At 43.4% G+C, this 15626-nt stretch overlaps 1 protein-coding gene across 1 annotated transcript in view; it reads left to right on the top strand.

Moving 5' to 3' along the window:
* myo10l1 (myosin X, like 1) overlaps window positions 1-10110 on the top strand; it is a gene marked incomplete at both ends in the record, with an annotated part of 68940 nt that extends 58830 nt beyond the window's left edge. The window contains 16 exons of the mRNA XM_080413687.1: window positions 26-121; window positions 627-720; window positions 856-911; window positions 1168-1310; window positions 1538-1732; window positions 2056-2213; window positions 2669-2789; window positions 4060-4208; window positions 4435-4583; window positions 6305-6512; window positions 6695-6831; window positions 7145-7268; window positions 7554-7916; window positions 9105-9281; window positions 9593-9784; window positions 10006-10110. Of these exons, the coding sequence (XP_080269813.1) occupies window positions 26-121; window positions 627-720; window positions 856-911; window positions 1168-1310; window positions 1538-1732; window positions 2056-2213; window positions 2669-2789; window positions 4060-4208; window positions 4435-4583; window positions 6305-6512; window positions 6695-6831; window positions 7145-7268; window positions 7554-7916; window positions 9105-9281; window positions 9593-9784; window positions 10006-10110 (2467 nt within the window). The remainder of the gene's footprint in view (window positions 1-25; window positions 122-626; window positions 721-855; window positions 912-1167; window positions 1311-1537; window positions 1733-2055; window positions 2214-2668; window positions 2790-4059; window positions 4209-4434; window positions 4584-6304; window positions 6513-6694; window positions 6832-7144; window positions 7269-7553; window positions 7917-9104; window positions 9282-9592; window positions 9785-10005) is intronic.
* Between the last annotated feature and the right edge of the window lie 5516 nt (window positions 10111-15626).

Raw genomic sequence — 15626 nt, 5'->3', positions numbered from 1 at the left:
TTGTCTACTGTTTGTATATCTACAGGGAGATTGTGGATAACCATGAAAAGGAGAATGCTCTGAACATAGTGACTGACGAAAGGACATACCAGGTGTTTGCTGAGTCACCAGAGGATGCCAGGTGTGGTGGAATTGCTCTCTGTCCTTTGCATAGAATGACAACTGACAATTTGAAACCTATTAAGATAATACTGTATGATGATCCTTTTGCTTTCTCTCTAACTGCCAGAGGTATTTTCATATTTTTTTAGCCAGTGCCAGAGTTTTTAATTGAAAAAAAAAAAAGGTACTCAGGAGCCGAGATACAGAATTTTTAAGTTTTAAGTTAACAAAGAAGTGGATAGGAGTCTAGATCTTCAACAAATCATATCTCCTTGGTCTTTGGGTCAAATTGGAAAAATAAATAAAAATAAAAATAAATAAATAAATAATTCAGTTCACGTAGATCTACGCGATTGGCACGTGGCGGCTTTAAATCGGTTCGCGTAGATCTACGTGATTGGCAGTGAATCAGTTAAATCATGCCATATCAATGCCCCCCTCTCTCTCTCTCTCTCTCTCTCTCTCTCTCTCTCTCTCTCTCTCTCTCTCTCTCTCTCTCTCTCTCTCTCTCTCTCTCTCTGCAGTGGATGGTTTAATGTGCTCAAAAAGGTGCGTGTGTGTACCCCTGAGCAGCTGCTGGACATGTCCCATGAACAGGCCAACCCAAAGAATGCTGTGGTAAGTTGTGCAACATTTGTGTTAGACAAACTAAATAAATATCAAAATATCTAATTAAATGTACACTAACAAATTGCGTTTCCCTACTAAGAACAAATAAATATTGAATTATCATTGTCTCGTTCATTCCCATAGGGCACTCTTGATGTGGGGCTGATTGACTCTGTGTGTGCATCTGATAACCCTGATCGGTAAGTTGTGTCCCAACTAAATGTTTGATATTTAGGAACCAAATGGACCCTTACAGGTCTGTAGCTCAGAGAGTGTACAAATGGAACGTGTAGATTGGGGTCGCAGAGATAAAAGATCATATCAAATCCGGGTCCGTGGCCTAATTCATGTGATATCAAACTGAGGGTCCTTAAAATTACAAAAAGGTAGATAATTACTATGTATTACTATTGGAAACTACATGATAATTAAATATTTGTCACTTGACCCCTGTAGGCCCAACTCTTTTGTGATCATCACGGCCAACCGCGTAATCCACTGTAACACTGACACCCCAGAGGAGATGCATCACTGGATCAGTCTGTTGCAGAAACCCAAAGGAGACGCCAAGATAGACGGACAGGAGTTCCTTGTCAGGGGTGAGACCTGCGACACAGAGTTTATTGAATTACAGAATTTACATCCACTCTTCTGTAGGTTTTGGAGATGACTGGCCAGGATGTGGAAATGACAAGTTATGCTTTGAGCACTTTGAATGGTGAATTGTTGCAGAGAGCATTATAGAATTGGATAGTGTAAGGCATACAGTACATGTAATGTACTATATATGAAATGTCACTCAGAATTTTGTTCTATTTGGGTTTAGGTTGGCTGCAAAAGGAGATGAAGACGAATGCCAAAAGCACGTCTCTAAAGCTGAAGAAGCGCTGGTTTGTTCTGACCCACAACTCTCTGGATTACTACAAGAGCTCAGAGCGCAACTCCTCCAAGATGGGAACTCTGGTCCTCAACTCCCTCTGCTCCGTCATTCAGCCAGATGAACGTGTGCACCGAGAGACAGGTAAGAAAGAGAGAGAGAGAGAGAACGAAAAGACAGAGTGGAAGTTTAATCTGGGATTAGACGTAAGAGGATAGTACAAAAAGAGTCTAATTTTACAATTGTACATGACATGAACATGCACAAAGGTGTATTCAGCTGAGAGTAATTGAATTAAGTAAATTGAGTTCAGCTCAATACAGATCATTATTCTCCATAAATAAAGCAGAAGGGAAAGGATGAAGGGAAATAAAATGTGCCTCAGTGGCAACTGTGGCATAAATTGTCTGAATTAAATATTCTCATGAATTATTTGATGTATGTTGAGTGTACCCTTTTTGTTTCAGGTTACTGGAACATCATAGTGCATGGGAGGAAGCATTCCTACCGCCTCTATACCAAGATGCTGAATGAGGCCATGAGGTGGACAGCTGCTGTACAGGGAGTCATAGACAGCAAGCAGCCCATAGAGACCCCCACTCTGCAGCTTATCAGAGACATCAAGGTAAAACACACACACGCGCACAATGCACACGCACACGCACACGCACACACACACACACACACACACACACACACACACACACACACACACACACACACACACATTTTTATTTCTAGACATAAATCATGTCAAAATCCAAAGATCGATCACAATTGGCTGTATAAGCTAGCACGCATGCACGGACGTACACACACACACACAAACACATACACTCCCCCACTTCACTTTTGTGGTGGGAGACAATTTGGCCAACAAAAGGAACTAATAAAATGTACAATATAGTATGGCTGAAGCTATGAGTAACATAAAGCCGGTGCGGCCCTTTACGTTTTGTGCATACACACAGTTATGTGGACTCGGACAGATATGCCTTATAAATATGCTAATTCATATTACATCACAATATTTCTAATCATTACTTAAATCTGACTTCTTGTTTGGTTGCATGTTCTCAGGAGAACAGTGTGAATCCAGATGTTGTGGAACAAATGTACAGGAGGAACCCCATACTCAGATACACTCAGCACCCTCTGCACTCCCCTCTACTACCACTGCCCTATGGGGAGGTCACTAGCCGTAAGTTAAAATCCACTGTGCTGCATTTACACACCAATCACTTACACCCTGCTGTATATGCTTTGTTGACCGGAGTCCCCCAAGTCTCTATTTTATCTTCGCTGAAAATAGCCAATCTACAAGTTCCAAAAGCATGTGAGCTTGTAGATTTGCTATTTTTGCCAAATGTTCGCCCCAGAATAACTATACTAACTATAACCTGACTCTGCCAGATGGGGCGGTATTGAGTTCACAGGTTCATAATCTGTGAAACAAGTGTGTGAAGCAAGCTTCTTCCATCTGGTGGAGTTAGGTTAGGCTAACTATCCTTTAGGCAGGTAATACAATAAATACGATTGGATACTCATAATTACAATAAGAATAAACAATAAGAAGAGTGAGCGGGTGGTGCAGGGGTAAAGTTCCTGCCCACCACCGCGGAGACTAGTAGATGTTTGAATCTTCTGTGGTGCATGTGGCTTGGCTATAACCTCACTCCGTCAAATGGAAGAAGCTTGCGACACACATTTTGTTTCACAGCGTACTTGCATCTGAGACTTCGGGCGCAGAATCGATGACAGACGGAGTTTCATTTTTTCAAGTTACTAGGCAGGTGATTGGATGATCCCGCCCCTAGCAGCCGCTGATTGGTTCGTATGCGCAGCGGTTCGGGCAGCTTTACTCTGTGAGCAATCCCAGACCCTCCTTCCTGAAACCAAATGCAATGCAATGCATGAGATTTCCGGAGGGAGGGGGTGTTTACCAGGCTAGCTTGGCTAGGCGTTCCAACGGAACACAATTGACCATGTTCACTGGAGGGAAGCCAGGCATGGAGGGTGATCTCTGTCGCTGCACTAGCGACTCCTACAGGTTGGCCAGGGCACCTGTTCAGTGAGTTTTGGAACTAGGAAGAATAGCATGTGCATGGGTTCTCTCTCTGTGAAACTCCTCACTGTCAGGTGAAAAAAAGCAGCACAACAGTATGGACCAACTCTAGCAGTTATCAGTGACAAGAGACTAGAATACACTGGGAATGTTTACAGTCTTGGTTAAATTAACACTGTGTTACTGTGTACCATGCTACCTGTTTCATATCTGTTAAACTGTATCACTGTTATCATTCATACCACAAGAGCTTTCATCTTCCATACCTTTCTGCTCCCTTTATCCTCTCTCTCTCTCTCTGTGTGTGTGTGTGTGTGTGTGTGTGTGTGTGTGTGTGTGTGTGTGTGTGTGTGTGTGTGTGTGTGTGTGTGTGTGTGTGTGTGTGTGTGTGTGTGTGTGTGTGCAGTTCAAAGGAAGCAGGGTTATGCCAGTCTACAGGATGAGGCAGTGCGGGTGTTCAACTCCCTGCAGGAGATGGAGACACTGGCAGACACGGTGCCAATCATTCAGGGCATCCTGCAGACCTGCCAGGACCTGCGCCCTCTCAGGGATGAGGTATGTTACTCAGAAACGGTACAAATGGAACCAAACTGTCCATTTGGTTCTATTTGTATACTCTCTGAGATTCTAGAAGAAGAGAATCTAAATTAACACTGTGGATTTTCCTGTTTTATTTTACTGAGAAGAAATCTGAGCCATAGTAATAAATAAACATAAAACAAAGAAATCTGAATAAAAAAACAAAGATATGCAATAAAAAGCTGGATTTGCTTTTTTCCAGGTGTACTGTCAGGTGATCAAGCAGACCAATCACGTGCCTCAGCCTAACAGCCCAGCCAATCGGGCACACTGGCACCTGCTCACCTGCATGAGCTGCACTTTTCTTCCTAGCCGAGCCATCCTCAGATACCTTCGCTTCCACCTGAAGAGGTGTGTATTTGTGTATGTACACAATCATAGACACCGATACCGCGGGGGCCTCGGGGCTTAAGCCCCCACCCGAAATCATCAGCCCTCACATCAATCTCAGATGTCGGGGCTCAAACTTACAATACCATTACCATTACCATTACCATTACCATTACTATAGCGGTCGCAGCTCTGAAGGTGCAAATGCGTGCCCGCGAGAGAACCGGTAACGCGCCATTAACACCTAGAACAATAGCCCAGACAGAGAAAGAATACTAGTGGGGGTCGAGTTGAGTTGAGCCGCGCACATAAATCGGCATGCCTGTATACAATATATGCATGTGTGCTTGTGTGTGTAATGCTGCGTTCACACAGCTACAAAGCTAAAGGCTACCATTCATTTTCAATGGAAGCCAGCGACATGAAGATACAAAGCTACAATCGAAGTTGAGCTGGCTTCAACTGCAGCTACAAAGCTACAAAACGAACAAGTGTTGTTTAACCATTTCCGCACACCTTCTCTCTTCACAACATTCCTGCTTGTAATTGGGGGAAAACAAATGATTTCCGTCAGCCAGTTCTGTGTTCTTTTTAACCCCAGGCTTAATTTTTTTTTTCTCGTTCGACGGACGTATGCTTGACGTCAACGAGCGTGTTGATCAATACTTTAACAGTGACTCGGCCACAGATTATGCTGCGTCACTTTGTAGATTTGTATCTTTAATAGCTGCCAGTGTAAACGCAGCATAAGTGTCTACTCACTCTACTGTCTACACACATGCAAATGTGTATTGATATAACACAAGCTATCAGCTTGCCTGGCATTGCCAGGATTATTGTGCTGACAACGCGTCGTGAAGGGATGCGTTGATCAGCGTGTTCAGGTTCCGTTACCCAGCATAGGCTGGGATATTGTGTGAAATTGTCTCTCTCTCCCCCTCTTTCCTCCTCGCTCCACTCATTCCTCTCCCTCTAACTCTCTCTCTCTCTCTCTTGTGCTGAGTCCCCCCCCCCCCCACCTCTCTCGCTATGTTCATATTTGGGCATAATCAATTTGTGCTGACGTTGGGGATCTCCATATGGGCATGCATGTGATGTCAGACACATCAGAAACTATTGCCGTACGCTGTTTTGTGCATGTCCACATTTGGGCCGCATTATCAGCCTGCCCGTCGTTGCCGGGGTTATTGTGCTGACAACGCAACTAATATACTGTAGAGGCATATATGTGCACCCGCCACAGACAGACTTAAACTTTTTATAAATAGATTTGTATTTTTTCCAGTATAGATGGTGTTCCTCTTGGAGAGTGGCTTTTAACATGAGGTCCAGGGACCCCCAGGGGTCCTTCAGAGGGTTCCAAGGGGTCCCCAGCTAAATTATTGATAGTTCAGCTTCACCATTATTATATATTCAAGTAAATACTACTACTAAATACTACTGTACAAGAATGACTATTTTGATCACAGTTTCACTGTTCCTTCTCTACCTACAGTACATAGGTAGTAAATACATTCGGACGAAATGATAAACCATATTGAACCAAATTATGTCTAACAATGAAAAATGTCTTAGATTGGGGTCCCAGAGATAAACATCTTATCTCGCTGCATATCAAATTGGGGGTCCTTGAAATTAAAAAGGTTGAGAAATACTGCTCTAGATTGTCTGAAAAATGAATGTGTAATGAGCAGGGAAGCTACGTATAATAATGTGTCATGTGTTTGTGTGATTTTACTCAGGGTGCGTGAGCGTTTCCTGGGCACAGAGATCGAGCGCTATGCCAGTTTCATCGGGGAGTCCCTTAAGAAGACCAAGACTCGTGACTTTGTTCCCTCTCAGGAGGAGATCGCCGCCCTGCTGGTGAGGCAGGAGATGAGCACCATTGTCTACTGCCATGGAGGAGGCTCCTGCAAGATCTCCATCAATTCTCACACAACAGCTGGAGAGGTATAAACACACAAACACACACACGCACACACACACGCGCACGCGCGCACACGCACACACTTGAGCAGTATTATTAAGGGCCCGGAAGGGACATTTTTAAGAAGAAAGAAACTCCTTATGCAGACTGTAACAAATTGCTTTGTTACTTTGACTGTTGGGTTACTGTTAATTTTTGTGCCCAGGTGGTGGAGAAGCTGATCCGAGGCCTAGCCATGGAGGAAAGCAGGAACCTCTTCTCTCTGTTTGAACACAATGCGATCACAGACAGCGCCCTGGAGAGCAGAGTTATCGTGGCAGATGTCTTGGCCAAGTTTGAAAGGTATCTGATAGTCTTTGAGTATAACAGTATTTGATTTTTCATGGATAGCATGACAGGGGTCCCCCGGCCCGGGGGTCTGTACTTGGCCCCCTACTTTTTCCCTCTACTCCAAATCTCTTAGCCGAAAATAGCCGATTTACGCATGAATGGAGGTAGGCACGGTGTCACATTATGGAAATACTGGCTTTTCCAGTTCCTCAACTATGCTTAGGGTCACACAGATGGAGATAACCGTTATAATTGAATTATTTACCAGTTGCATAGTGATTGTTTTCGTGTCACTGTGTAACTCTGTGACTGTGTACTTTCCCAGATTGGCAGGAAGTGAAGAAGAGGAGGAGGAAGGAGAGTGGAGACTCTACTTCAAGCTCTACTGCTTCCTGGATGTAGAGAGTATGCCCAAAGAGGGAGTGGAGTTTGCATTCATGTTTGAGCAGGTGAGCTTTTCTGCACATGTGCAACTAATGCCAGTTAGAGTGATCATCAGTCACTCAATATCTATTTCTCTCTCTCCCTCTCTCTCTCTCTCTCTTTTTTTTCCTGGCCCCACCTCTCTCACACACACACACACACGCACGCACGCACGCACGCACGCACGCACGCACGCACGCACGCACGCACGCACGCACGCACGCACGCACGCACGCACGCACGCACGCACGCACGCACGCACCCACGCACGCACGCACGCACGCACTCTCTCTAAATCTCTAAATAATCAGGCACATGAGTCTCTGATCAGCGGTCACTTCCCGGCCTCTGAAGAGACTTTGCAGCACCTGGCCGCTTTGCGGCTGCAGTATCTCCATGGTGACGGAGCAGGCCGGGCTGGATGGAGCTTGGGGAACGTTTATCCAATCGGGCGTCTCCGCAATCGCATCCTCCACTCCACCAAGCAGGGCGCTGGGGCAGGTGGAGGAAGTGCAGCGGGAGGTGGAGGAACGGGAGGAGGGAGCAGCAGGAGTTCAGCAGGAGGAGTTCAGGGTGTCGTAGCAGCAGCTGGATCAGAGAAACGTCGTACACCCAGCTTCCTGGATGGAACGCTGAGGAGAAGCTTCAAGACTGGCTCCCTGAAGAAACAGAAGGTTGAGATAAAAAAAGAAAAAAAACTAAAAACAACTATTGTTCAGTAAAACCAAAATGTGCTTTATTAATTTATTCATGTAGAGACTGCTCTGAAAGTGCTTGAGGACTGTGCTTAGTTACAGGACTATTCTGTGTAGAGGTTGCTCAGGCAGGTAGTCTATCCTTAAATGGTTTTGAGTTCACCATTTCTTCCTAGAAAGGCTAAAGCCAGCTTCTTTATCATCTTTACACTTTGTAGTTGTAATGTATCTGTAGTTACTCCTCATCTCCATGTGGGGGAGCCATGTTAAATGTGCAATTCAGAACATTTGCTTGACAGGACTGTGGTTCCCGACCTTTTCTGGATCAGGGCCAGTAGCGTACCCACTGTAGAGGCAGGGCAGGCGGTTGCCTGCCCAACTAAGATCTCGCCTCCCCTAGAAAAAAACAAATAACCCGAAAAGGTGTGCTTAATGTCCTCAAAGTCACGCATCCAACAAGCTTTGAACTGAGCAGATTGGACCTTCCGTTCCAGAGATAATGGCCAAAACAACTTGAAAACGGCCACTTTCGCCGGTTTTCTTTTCGATTGAGTTGAATTTTCTTTTTTGGGGGTAATAGAGGGGGGGGGGGACGAAAAATCTCGCCTGCCCTAAATGTAAATCCTGGGAACGCCACTGATCAGGGCCCACTTGAAAATCCTGAAAGCGTGATGGGCTACATGCATTCTCAGAGCACGTTTATTTGAATGATCAATCTATCGATTGTGTTCCAGCTTGGATCAATGGAACTAACGTAGTATGCTTTAAGTTCCTATTTATCGATATCACAATGAAAACTCATCTTGTAAGGTTTTTATGGAATAAATGCCTTGACTTTTTTTAAGTCATTGTGCAATCATTAATTAAACAATTATTATTGATTAAATCTGTTTTGGCAATTATTTGGGGACCCACTTGCAATATCCTCATCGCCCACCAGTGGGCCCTGACCCACAGGTTGGGAATAGCAAGAATAGATCAATGTGAGTAGATTCAGAAGGATTGTAACAGCATTGGTAAACAAAGTGATTTTCTGCCTGGCTTACTGCTTTTATCATGGTCCATCAAAAAGCCAGTCAGCCGGGATTTCTGATATAACAAGTTATTAATTGATTGAGAGGTGTAACTGACCATTAATTGATTGCCTTACCCCTGTGTCCTATCCAGGTGGAGGAGGAGCAGATGTTGGAGATGTGGGTGAAAGAGGAGACCTCGGCCACTCGGACCAGTGTTCTAGAGAAGTGGACCAGGCTGCAAGGCATGCCCCAGCACCAGGCCATGCTCAAATACATGAGCATTGTCAAGGAGTGGCCTGGATATGGATCTACTCTCTTTGATGTTGAGGTGAGTAGAAAGGAAAGGAATTGCAACGATTTGATCGATTGATTTTAGAACAGTGGAACTCCTACCAGGTCTAACTAGTAATTAGAAGGCTATAATTGCAAGGACACCAGTTGAATGCAATTTATGGTGGGATAGAAAACCGTCCGTATGAGGGGTCCTGGGGACTGGTGTCGGGAACCATTCTAACTGCTGTAACCATTACATCAAGTCATTTGTGGTTTGACACTTAACATTGAGGTGCCCATATGCAAGAAATCATAGTTCACCTTCCTACGCACTTCTCACTCTCTCCCTTCACTCATTCTCTGTAGTGCAAAGAGGGCGGCTTCCCTCATGACCTATGGCTGGGTGTGAGTGCTGACAATATGTCTGTGTATAAGAAAGGAGAGCCCAAGCCTCTGGAGAAATTCCAGTACGAAAACATCACCTTCTTTGGGGCTCCACAGCCCTGCACCTACAAGATCATCGTAGATGAGAGGGAGATGTTCTTTGAGACTCCATTGGTAAGAGCTAATAGCCATAGGCACATATACACACAAATGTGTACACTACATACGCCACCAGCATACATAAATACATGCATGCATTGCACACACACACACACACACACACACACACACACACACACACACACACACACACACACACGCGCACACGCACACGCACGCACACGCACACACACACACGTATGTATCTACTGTACCCACTCTCTTTGTCTCTTCAGGTGGGGGAGATCACCAAGATTATGAGGGCTTACATTAACATGGTGGTAAAGAAACGCTGCAGCACCATGTCCGTCACCAGTGTCTCCAGTTCCTGGACGAGGTGATCGCCATCAGCCAGTCAGACCCCTTTGACTCCTACAATGGGCCTATAGAAGAGGGGCATAACATGCCTCAGTCCATGTCATTGGTTGGCTGGTTTGGTTTTGACGGAGTCATCCACACCAATCAGCTAATCCTCAGGAGGTGAATCCATAATGGTGAAAGCATGTCTGCGATGTTTTCACAAAGAAGCAAAGTGGAAGTGGACACAGGGGCCAAACAGCACACTCTACTGGATTAAAGTTCCACTTGCGATAGGGGTCAACATGTTTTGGAAAATGCATAGTCTATTTAAAAGCATTAGCATTAGCATGGAAAAAGAAAAAAAATCATCCAGTGTTTTGGGACAATTCTTCTTCATATACACAACCCCAGTTTTAGTCCCGCATGTAGATGTTACAGCACACCTAATACATCGCTGGTTTTTCTCTTCTGGACCAAACCCAATAATGACAAGCACAACCAACCAAACCCTACAGTTTCTATCTCTTTTCTCTTTCTGTCCCTCCAATGCACTGCCATCTATAGGCATTATTTCAGGTATCTCTTTCTTTTATCCCTCTCTCTCACATATTCTCAATTTGAGTTATCTCTCTCTTTCTCTTCACATGCATTTGTCCTCAACCCTATTGCATCCTGTTCGCTATTTGTATTAAGTTATGATGCAAAATGTGTTATTGCTTGCAGCCCCCACCCCCCCTCTGTGTAACTTCAGCTATACTATAACTGTTTTATATCTGTTTTGGAATGAGAAAAGGACTTGGTGACTATTCCTAGGAGCCAAATAGAATATCAAGTTACATAACAGTCACTTCCTGTGTCAAAGGACATGACTTCATCAGTGCCACATCAGTGCCGTCACATGACCTGAAGTAAAATAAATGTCCAGATGAAGAACTTCATATAGAGACCCTCTTAAGAACCAGCAACGGAGGTTTGCCCAGGGCCCTCTGGTGATGACTAGCCTGACTGGGAGACAGGTTGCAATCTCACTTGGCCCCTGTGGATGAAGGGACCTTCAAAAGAGAGAAAGCTGGAGAGTGACAATTTCAGTATCAACCAGTAGAGTATGAGAGAACATTTTCCTATATTGTGTTCACCTACTGTAGTACTACAGCACGTATTACACACACACACACACACACACACACACACACACACACACACACACACACACACGCACACACGCACACATGCACACAGACGGTCCAAAATACTGTATATTGTTTTGTACTGTATATCACAGATACTGTATTGTAAGAATTATATTGATTTTTGGTGGCCACTTTACTGTATTCTATATAGATGCCATACAACACCATGTGACTACTCTCATGTGTAGTATGCAAATGAACAGAGTATGGAATCATTTATACATGGTTGTGTGTCAGATCTACAATTTTGCACTGCGACACGTGAACTTGTAGATGTGCTGTTTTCGGTACGCAACAAAGTATAAATTACCCGTAAATCACCACTGTGTGTCTATGCCAAAACATCACCCACTGGCTCGGCCATGTGAATCACAGAGATCTTTAGAAATGAGAATGAGTAAACTACAAAACAACAAGGTGGGCCACCATTGACCATATTCATGCAGTGGCCAATTTGCTGTTATATCATTCTTGGTAGGCGATAAGAGCTGTTGAGAAAAACTTTCGCACACCTAGAGTAAAAGCTTAAGAGGAGATGCATAGGCAAACAAGGACACATCAATAATAAAATAATACGCCTGCACGGTACAGGAGCATATTTATTGAAGGAGAGGCAACGTTTCGGTCACTGATGACAAACTGCACGGTACAGGAGCACATATTTGAAGGAGAGAAAACTTTTTGGTCACTGATGACCTTCTTCATGCCTGAAGAAGGTCATCATTGAACGAAACGTTGCCTCTAAATGTGCTCCTGTACCTTGCAGTTCGGCAGTCTGCGGGCGTATTATTTTATAGGCGATAAGAGCAAAATGTCCCCCCTAGTGGTCCAATTTGTTGGGTCATTTGAACTGGTTTCCCCTATATGTTCTTCCAGTATTCTGATGGATTTAATTGTATTATATTTTAAGGTCACTCTGCTGTACTAATAGGAATCAAACAATCTATATAACCTGGACTACTCTATCCCCCCCCCCCCCCCCCCCGTTTTTTTTTCAAGAGATCAATAACTTTACCATCAATGCTTTGAAAAGCACAAGGACTTCACTTTTGTGTGTGATTTAACCCTGTTTTTAAATAGTATGTGACTATTATTACTACTGCTACTAATACTATTATTGTATGTCCCTGCTGTCTACCCCATCCTTAAGTGCTGTGTTTGGAATGCTGCTGTGAGTGTGCGTGCGTGCGTGCGTGTGTGTGTATCGATGGTGTACCGCCAACTGTGGTGTCTGACGGAAAAGAAAAAGGGAAATGAGAAAGAATTGTGATTATTGAGTAAGCATATTGAGTGTGTTCCGTGAAAATATGAAGAGAATTTACAAGACTAACATTTATCGAAGAATGATGTTGTGATCGTGAGTTAAAGCGGAAGAGGAATAGAGGGGGAATATTTATCTCTTAATGTATGTATTCTGGGGGGAAGGGGGGAGGGGGGCAGAGACTGACGTTTATTGAACTGTGTAGTGGAATGGAACTTTGGAATGAGGGAATTAAATTCTCAATCTCAGTGTGAGAGAGGAGCGATTAGGCACCATGCAACATCAATGGGTACTGTCAGAGATGGGAATTCATGCGTTGGGAGTACTGATACTCATGACTGCTCTTTGTGTGTGTTTATCTTGTTGTTATGTTAATATCACCAACTGTGGCACTACAGTCAGACAACCCTGATTTCTCTCACATGGAATGCCTACACTACGGTATCCATGTCCTTAACTATGTGAACCCTCGCATTACTTTTCTGGGGCGAACATTCAGCTAAAATAGAAGATCTACAAGCTCAGAACATGTCACAATGTGAGACACGCAATGTGAGACACGCTTGTAGATCAGCTATTTTCTGCAAAAAATATTTAGTGTAGCAGGAAAAAATGAGGGACCTAGTGTAGAACTCTAGTTAACTAAGTATATTGGTTAATGAATTGATTAAACCAAGTTTAGATTAACATTATACATGAAATACCCTGGGGAAATCTTTGATTACAAAAATGTAGTCTTCTTATATACATTTAACCTAATCCCAATACTCAAATTATGAATTTAGGAGAATTTAGCAGTTTTCTATCTATAGTGACAATGTCAATAGGCATTTGAATGTCTGCCCCAAGGACATCATTTTTTGTTTGTCACACCAGATAGTGTAAAGTCATTTAAAGTAACTTAAAGTGGACATGTATTTTAACCATTTCAAACTATTGCCTGTCTGTATTGCCATCTAGCCTACACACAGTCCCCTGGGATCCTGACTATAGAATTAGAATGGGTCGAACCTAAGACATTTCAGTTGGAACTTTAAGTCTGTTTTTACCGGTGTTCACTGAAACAGAGAGTCTAGGGAAACAAAGTATGGCTATATTAAACCATAAGCTTGGAGCTATGGGTTAAGCTGTACGTGTCTGACTGTCTGTTCTACCTATTCTACATCTATGGTTTTGTCTCTCACTGATATCACACTGAGTAAGAAGAGGCTGCTCATAGATGCTGCTTTGGGATCACTGTTTATTCTATGGTCACTATAGAGCTGTTGGGAGAATTTTGCTGTTGAAGACCTATCAATCCCAAATTTGTATCTATGGGCAACTTCAATACAATAAAGGGTCCTTAAATCAGCCGCAGGCGGCCAGAGTGGGGCCTTCTCTTATGTTATGCTTATTATCATCATTATAGTAAAACATTGTGCTTGTTTATATGAAAAAAGAGAAAGAGAGAGATATGTTTGTTGTTGTTTTTTTTTATTTGTAACTGGCTTTACAAAAAAATATGCTTTAATAAATTATTGATTATTGTCCACTATTTTTGTTTTAGTTCACAGTTCACACACACACACGCACGCATGCACACACATGCATGCAAGCAAGCACACACACAAGTAAAAGTAGCAATACTACATTATAGAAATACTCTGTTACAAGTAAAAGTCCGGAATTCAAAATGTACAACTTTTGTACAAGTACAAAAGTATTGGCATCAAAATATACTTAAAGTACCAAAAGTAAAAGTACTCATTATGCCATTTCAAGTTCTCAAAATGAATGAAAATCTTTTGAAAAAAGCAGATCTACAAGCTCACAACGGTCGCAATTAAGCGACGCCTTTGTGAGCTTGTAGACCGGCTATAATAGCCGAAATGTTTGATTGATTGATTGATGTACTTTATTAGTAAGACATGAGAATGGCAGTACATGGAAGTACAAATTCACAATACAAGGTCTACTAAACTGGGAGTCTCATAAAGCACTAAGCTTGTTTAAGATGAGATCCCCATGCACACAAATCATGATACATATAAGAGACAGACAGATATACACAAATACTATACAGAATGTCGTACAATCAGTGTACAGGTTACTGGTATGAAGAGTGAAAAATATGTACAAGAGAAGAAGGAGAAAGGGGGGGTAGGGGGGTAGATTATGACTTGGGGTAGGTTAAGTAGAAGTTAGAATTGCAGCCTCCTGAAGGTGTATCTTTAGGGCAGTTTTGAAAGTGAGTAGGGTTTTACACTCTTTTACTCCTTTTGGTAGGGCATTCCACATTTTGAGATGTGGACACTATGGAACGGAACACTATGGGAGACATTGATCTTTCTGACATTCTGGTACAAGACCCCAGGCCCAGCCAAGTCGAGGCGATGGTACTTTCCCCTGTTTGGATACATCCTAAACCTGTGCATCTCAAATTCCTCGCTGGTCTACAAGTGGGATTGTGTTCTACTGAACGGGAAACCAATGTCTCTCAAAAGGTTCTGGCTGGCAATTGTCCACAGTTTGAAGCAAGTCAACAAACCAGCATTCATAGTTGGTTAGCCATCATCTTCCTCTCCACCACAGGTGCCTTTTCAGAAGAAATGCTAAACAAGACCATCACAACCACAACCAGATGTGCACTATGACAACTGTGGACATTGACCACTTCGCTGTGACAAGCAGGGACAACGCATACTCTGTCCAAAGGGTGTGTCTAGATGAAGGTGCAAGAAATGCATGGTTTTCCTGTGTTTGAATCCAAAATGGAAATGCTTCGTAGCGTACCACCAGATAAGACAGTGTATCTAATACCCCAAAACATTTGTGCTGTTGCACCACACTCAAATCAGGCACCCAGCAGCCATATTGGAAAAACTTTGGGCCCCTTCCAAAGATACTAATGAAGGCTCTGTTCCATTCTAGTCAAACACAGTCAGGGTGCTGATATTGTGCATGTTGGCTCACTGGAAACACTCTGTTACACCAGTGGGTCTCAGAGTGTGGTCCTGGGACCCTCATGGTTTATTGAGAGGGTTCCAAATGGCCCGTTACAGGTGTGTAACACTGAGAGTGTACAAATAAGGGTACATTTGGTTCCATTTGTACTCTCTCAAAGTTT

Source organism: Gymnoscopelus braueri (assembly GCF_963280865.1).
Source record: "Gymnoscopelus braueri genome assembly, chromosome: 19".
Classification (NCBI taxonomy): Eukaryota; Metazoa; Chordata; class Actinopteri; order Myctophiformes; family Myctophidae; genus Gymnoscopelus; species Gymnoscopelus braueri.
This window is presented reverse-complemented; position numbering and strand designations above follow the sequence as displayed.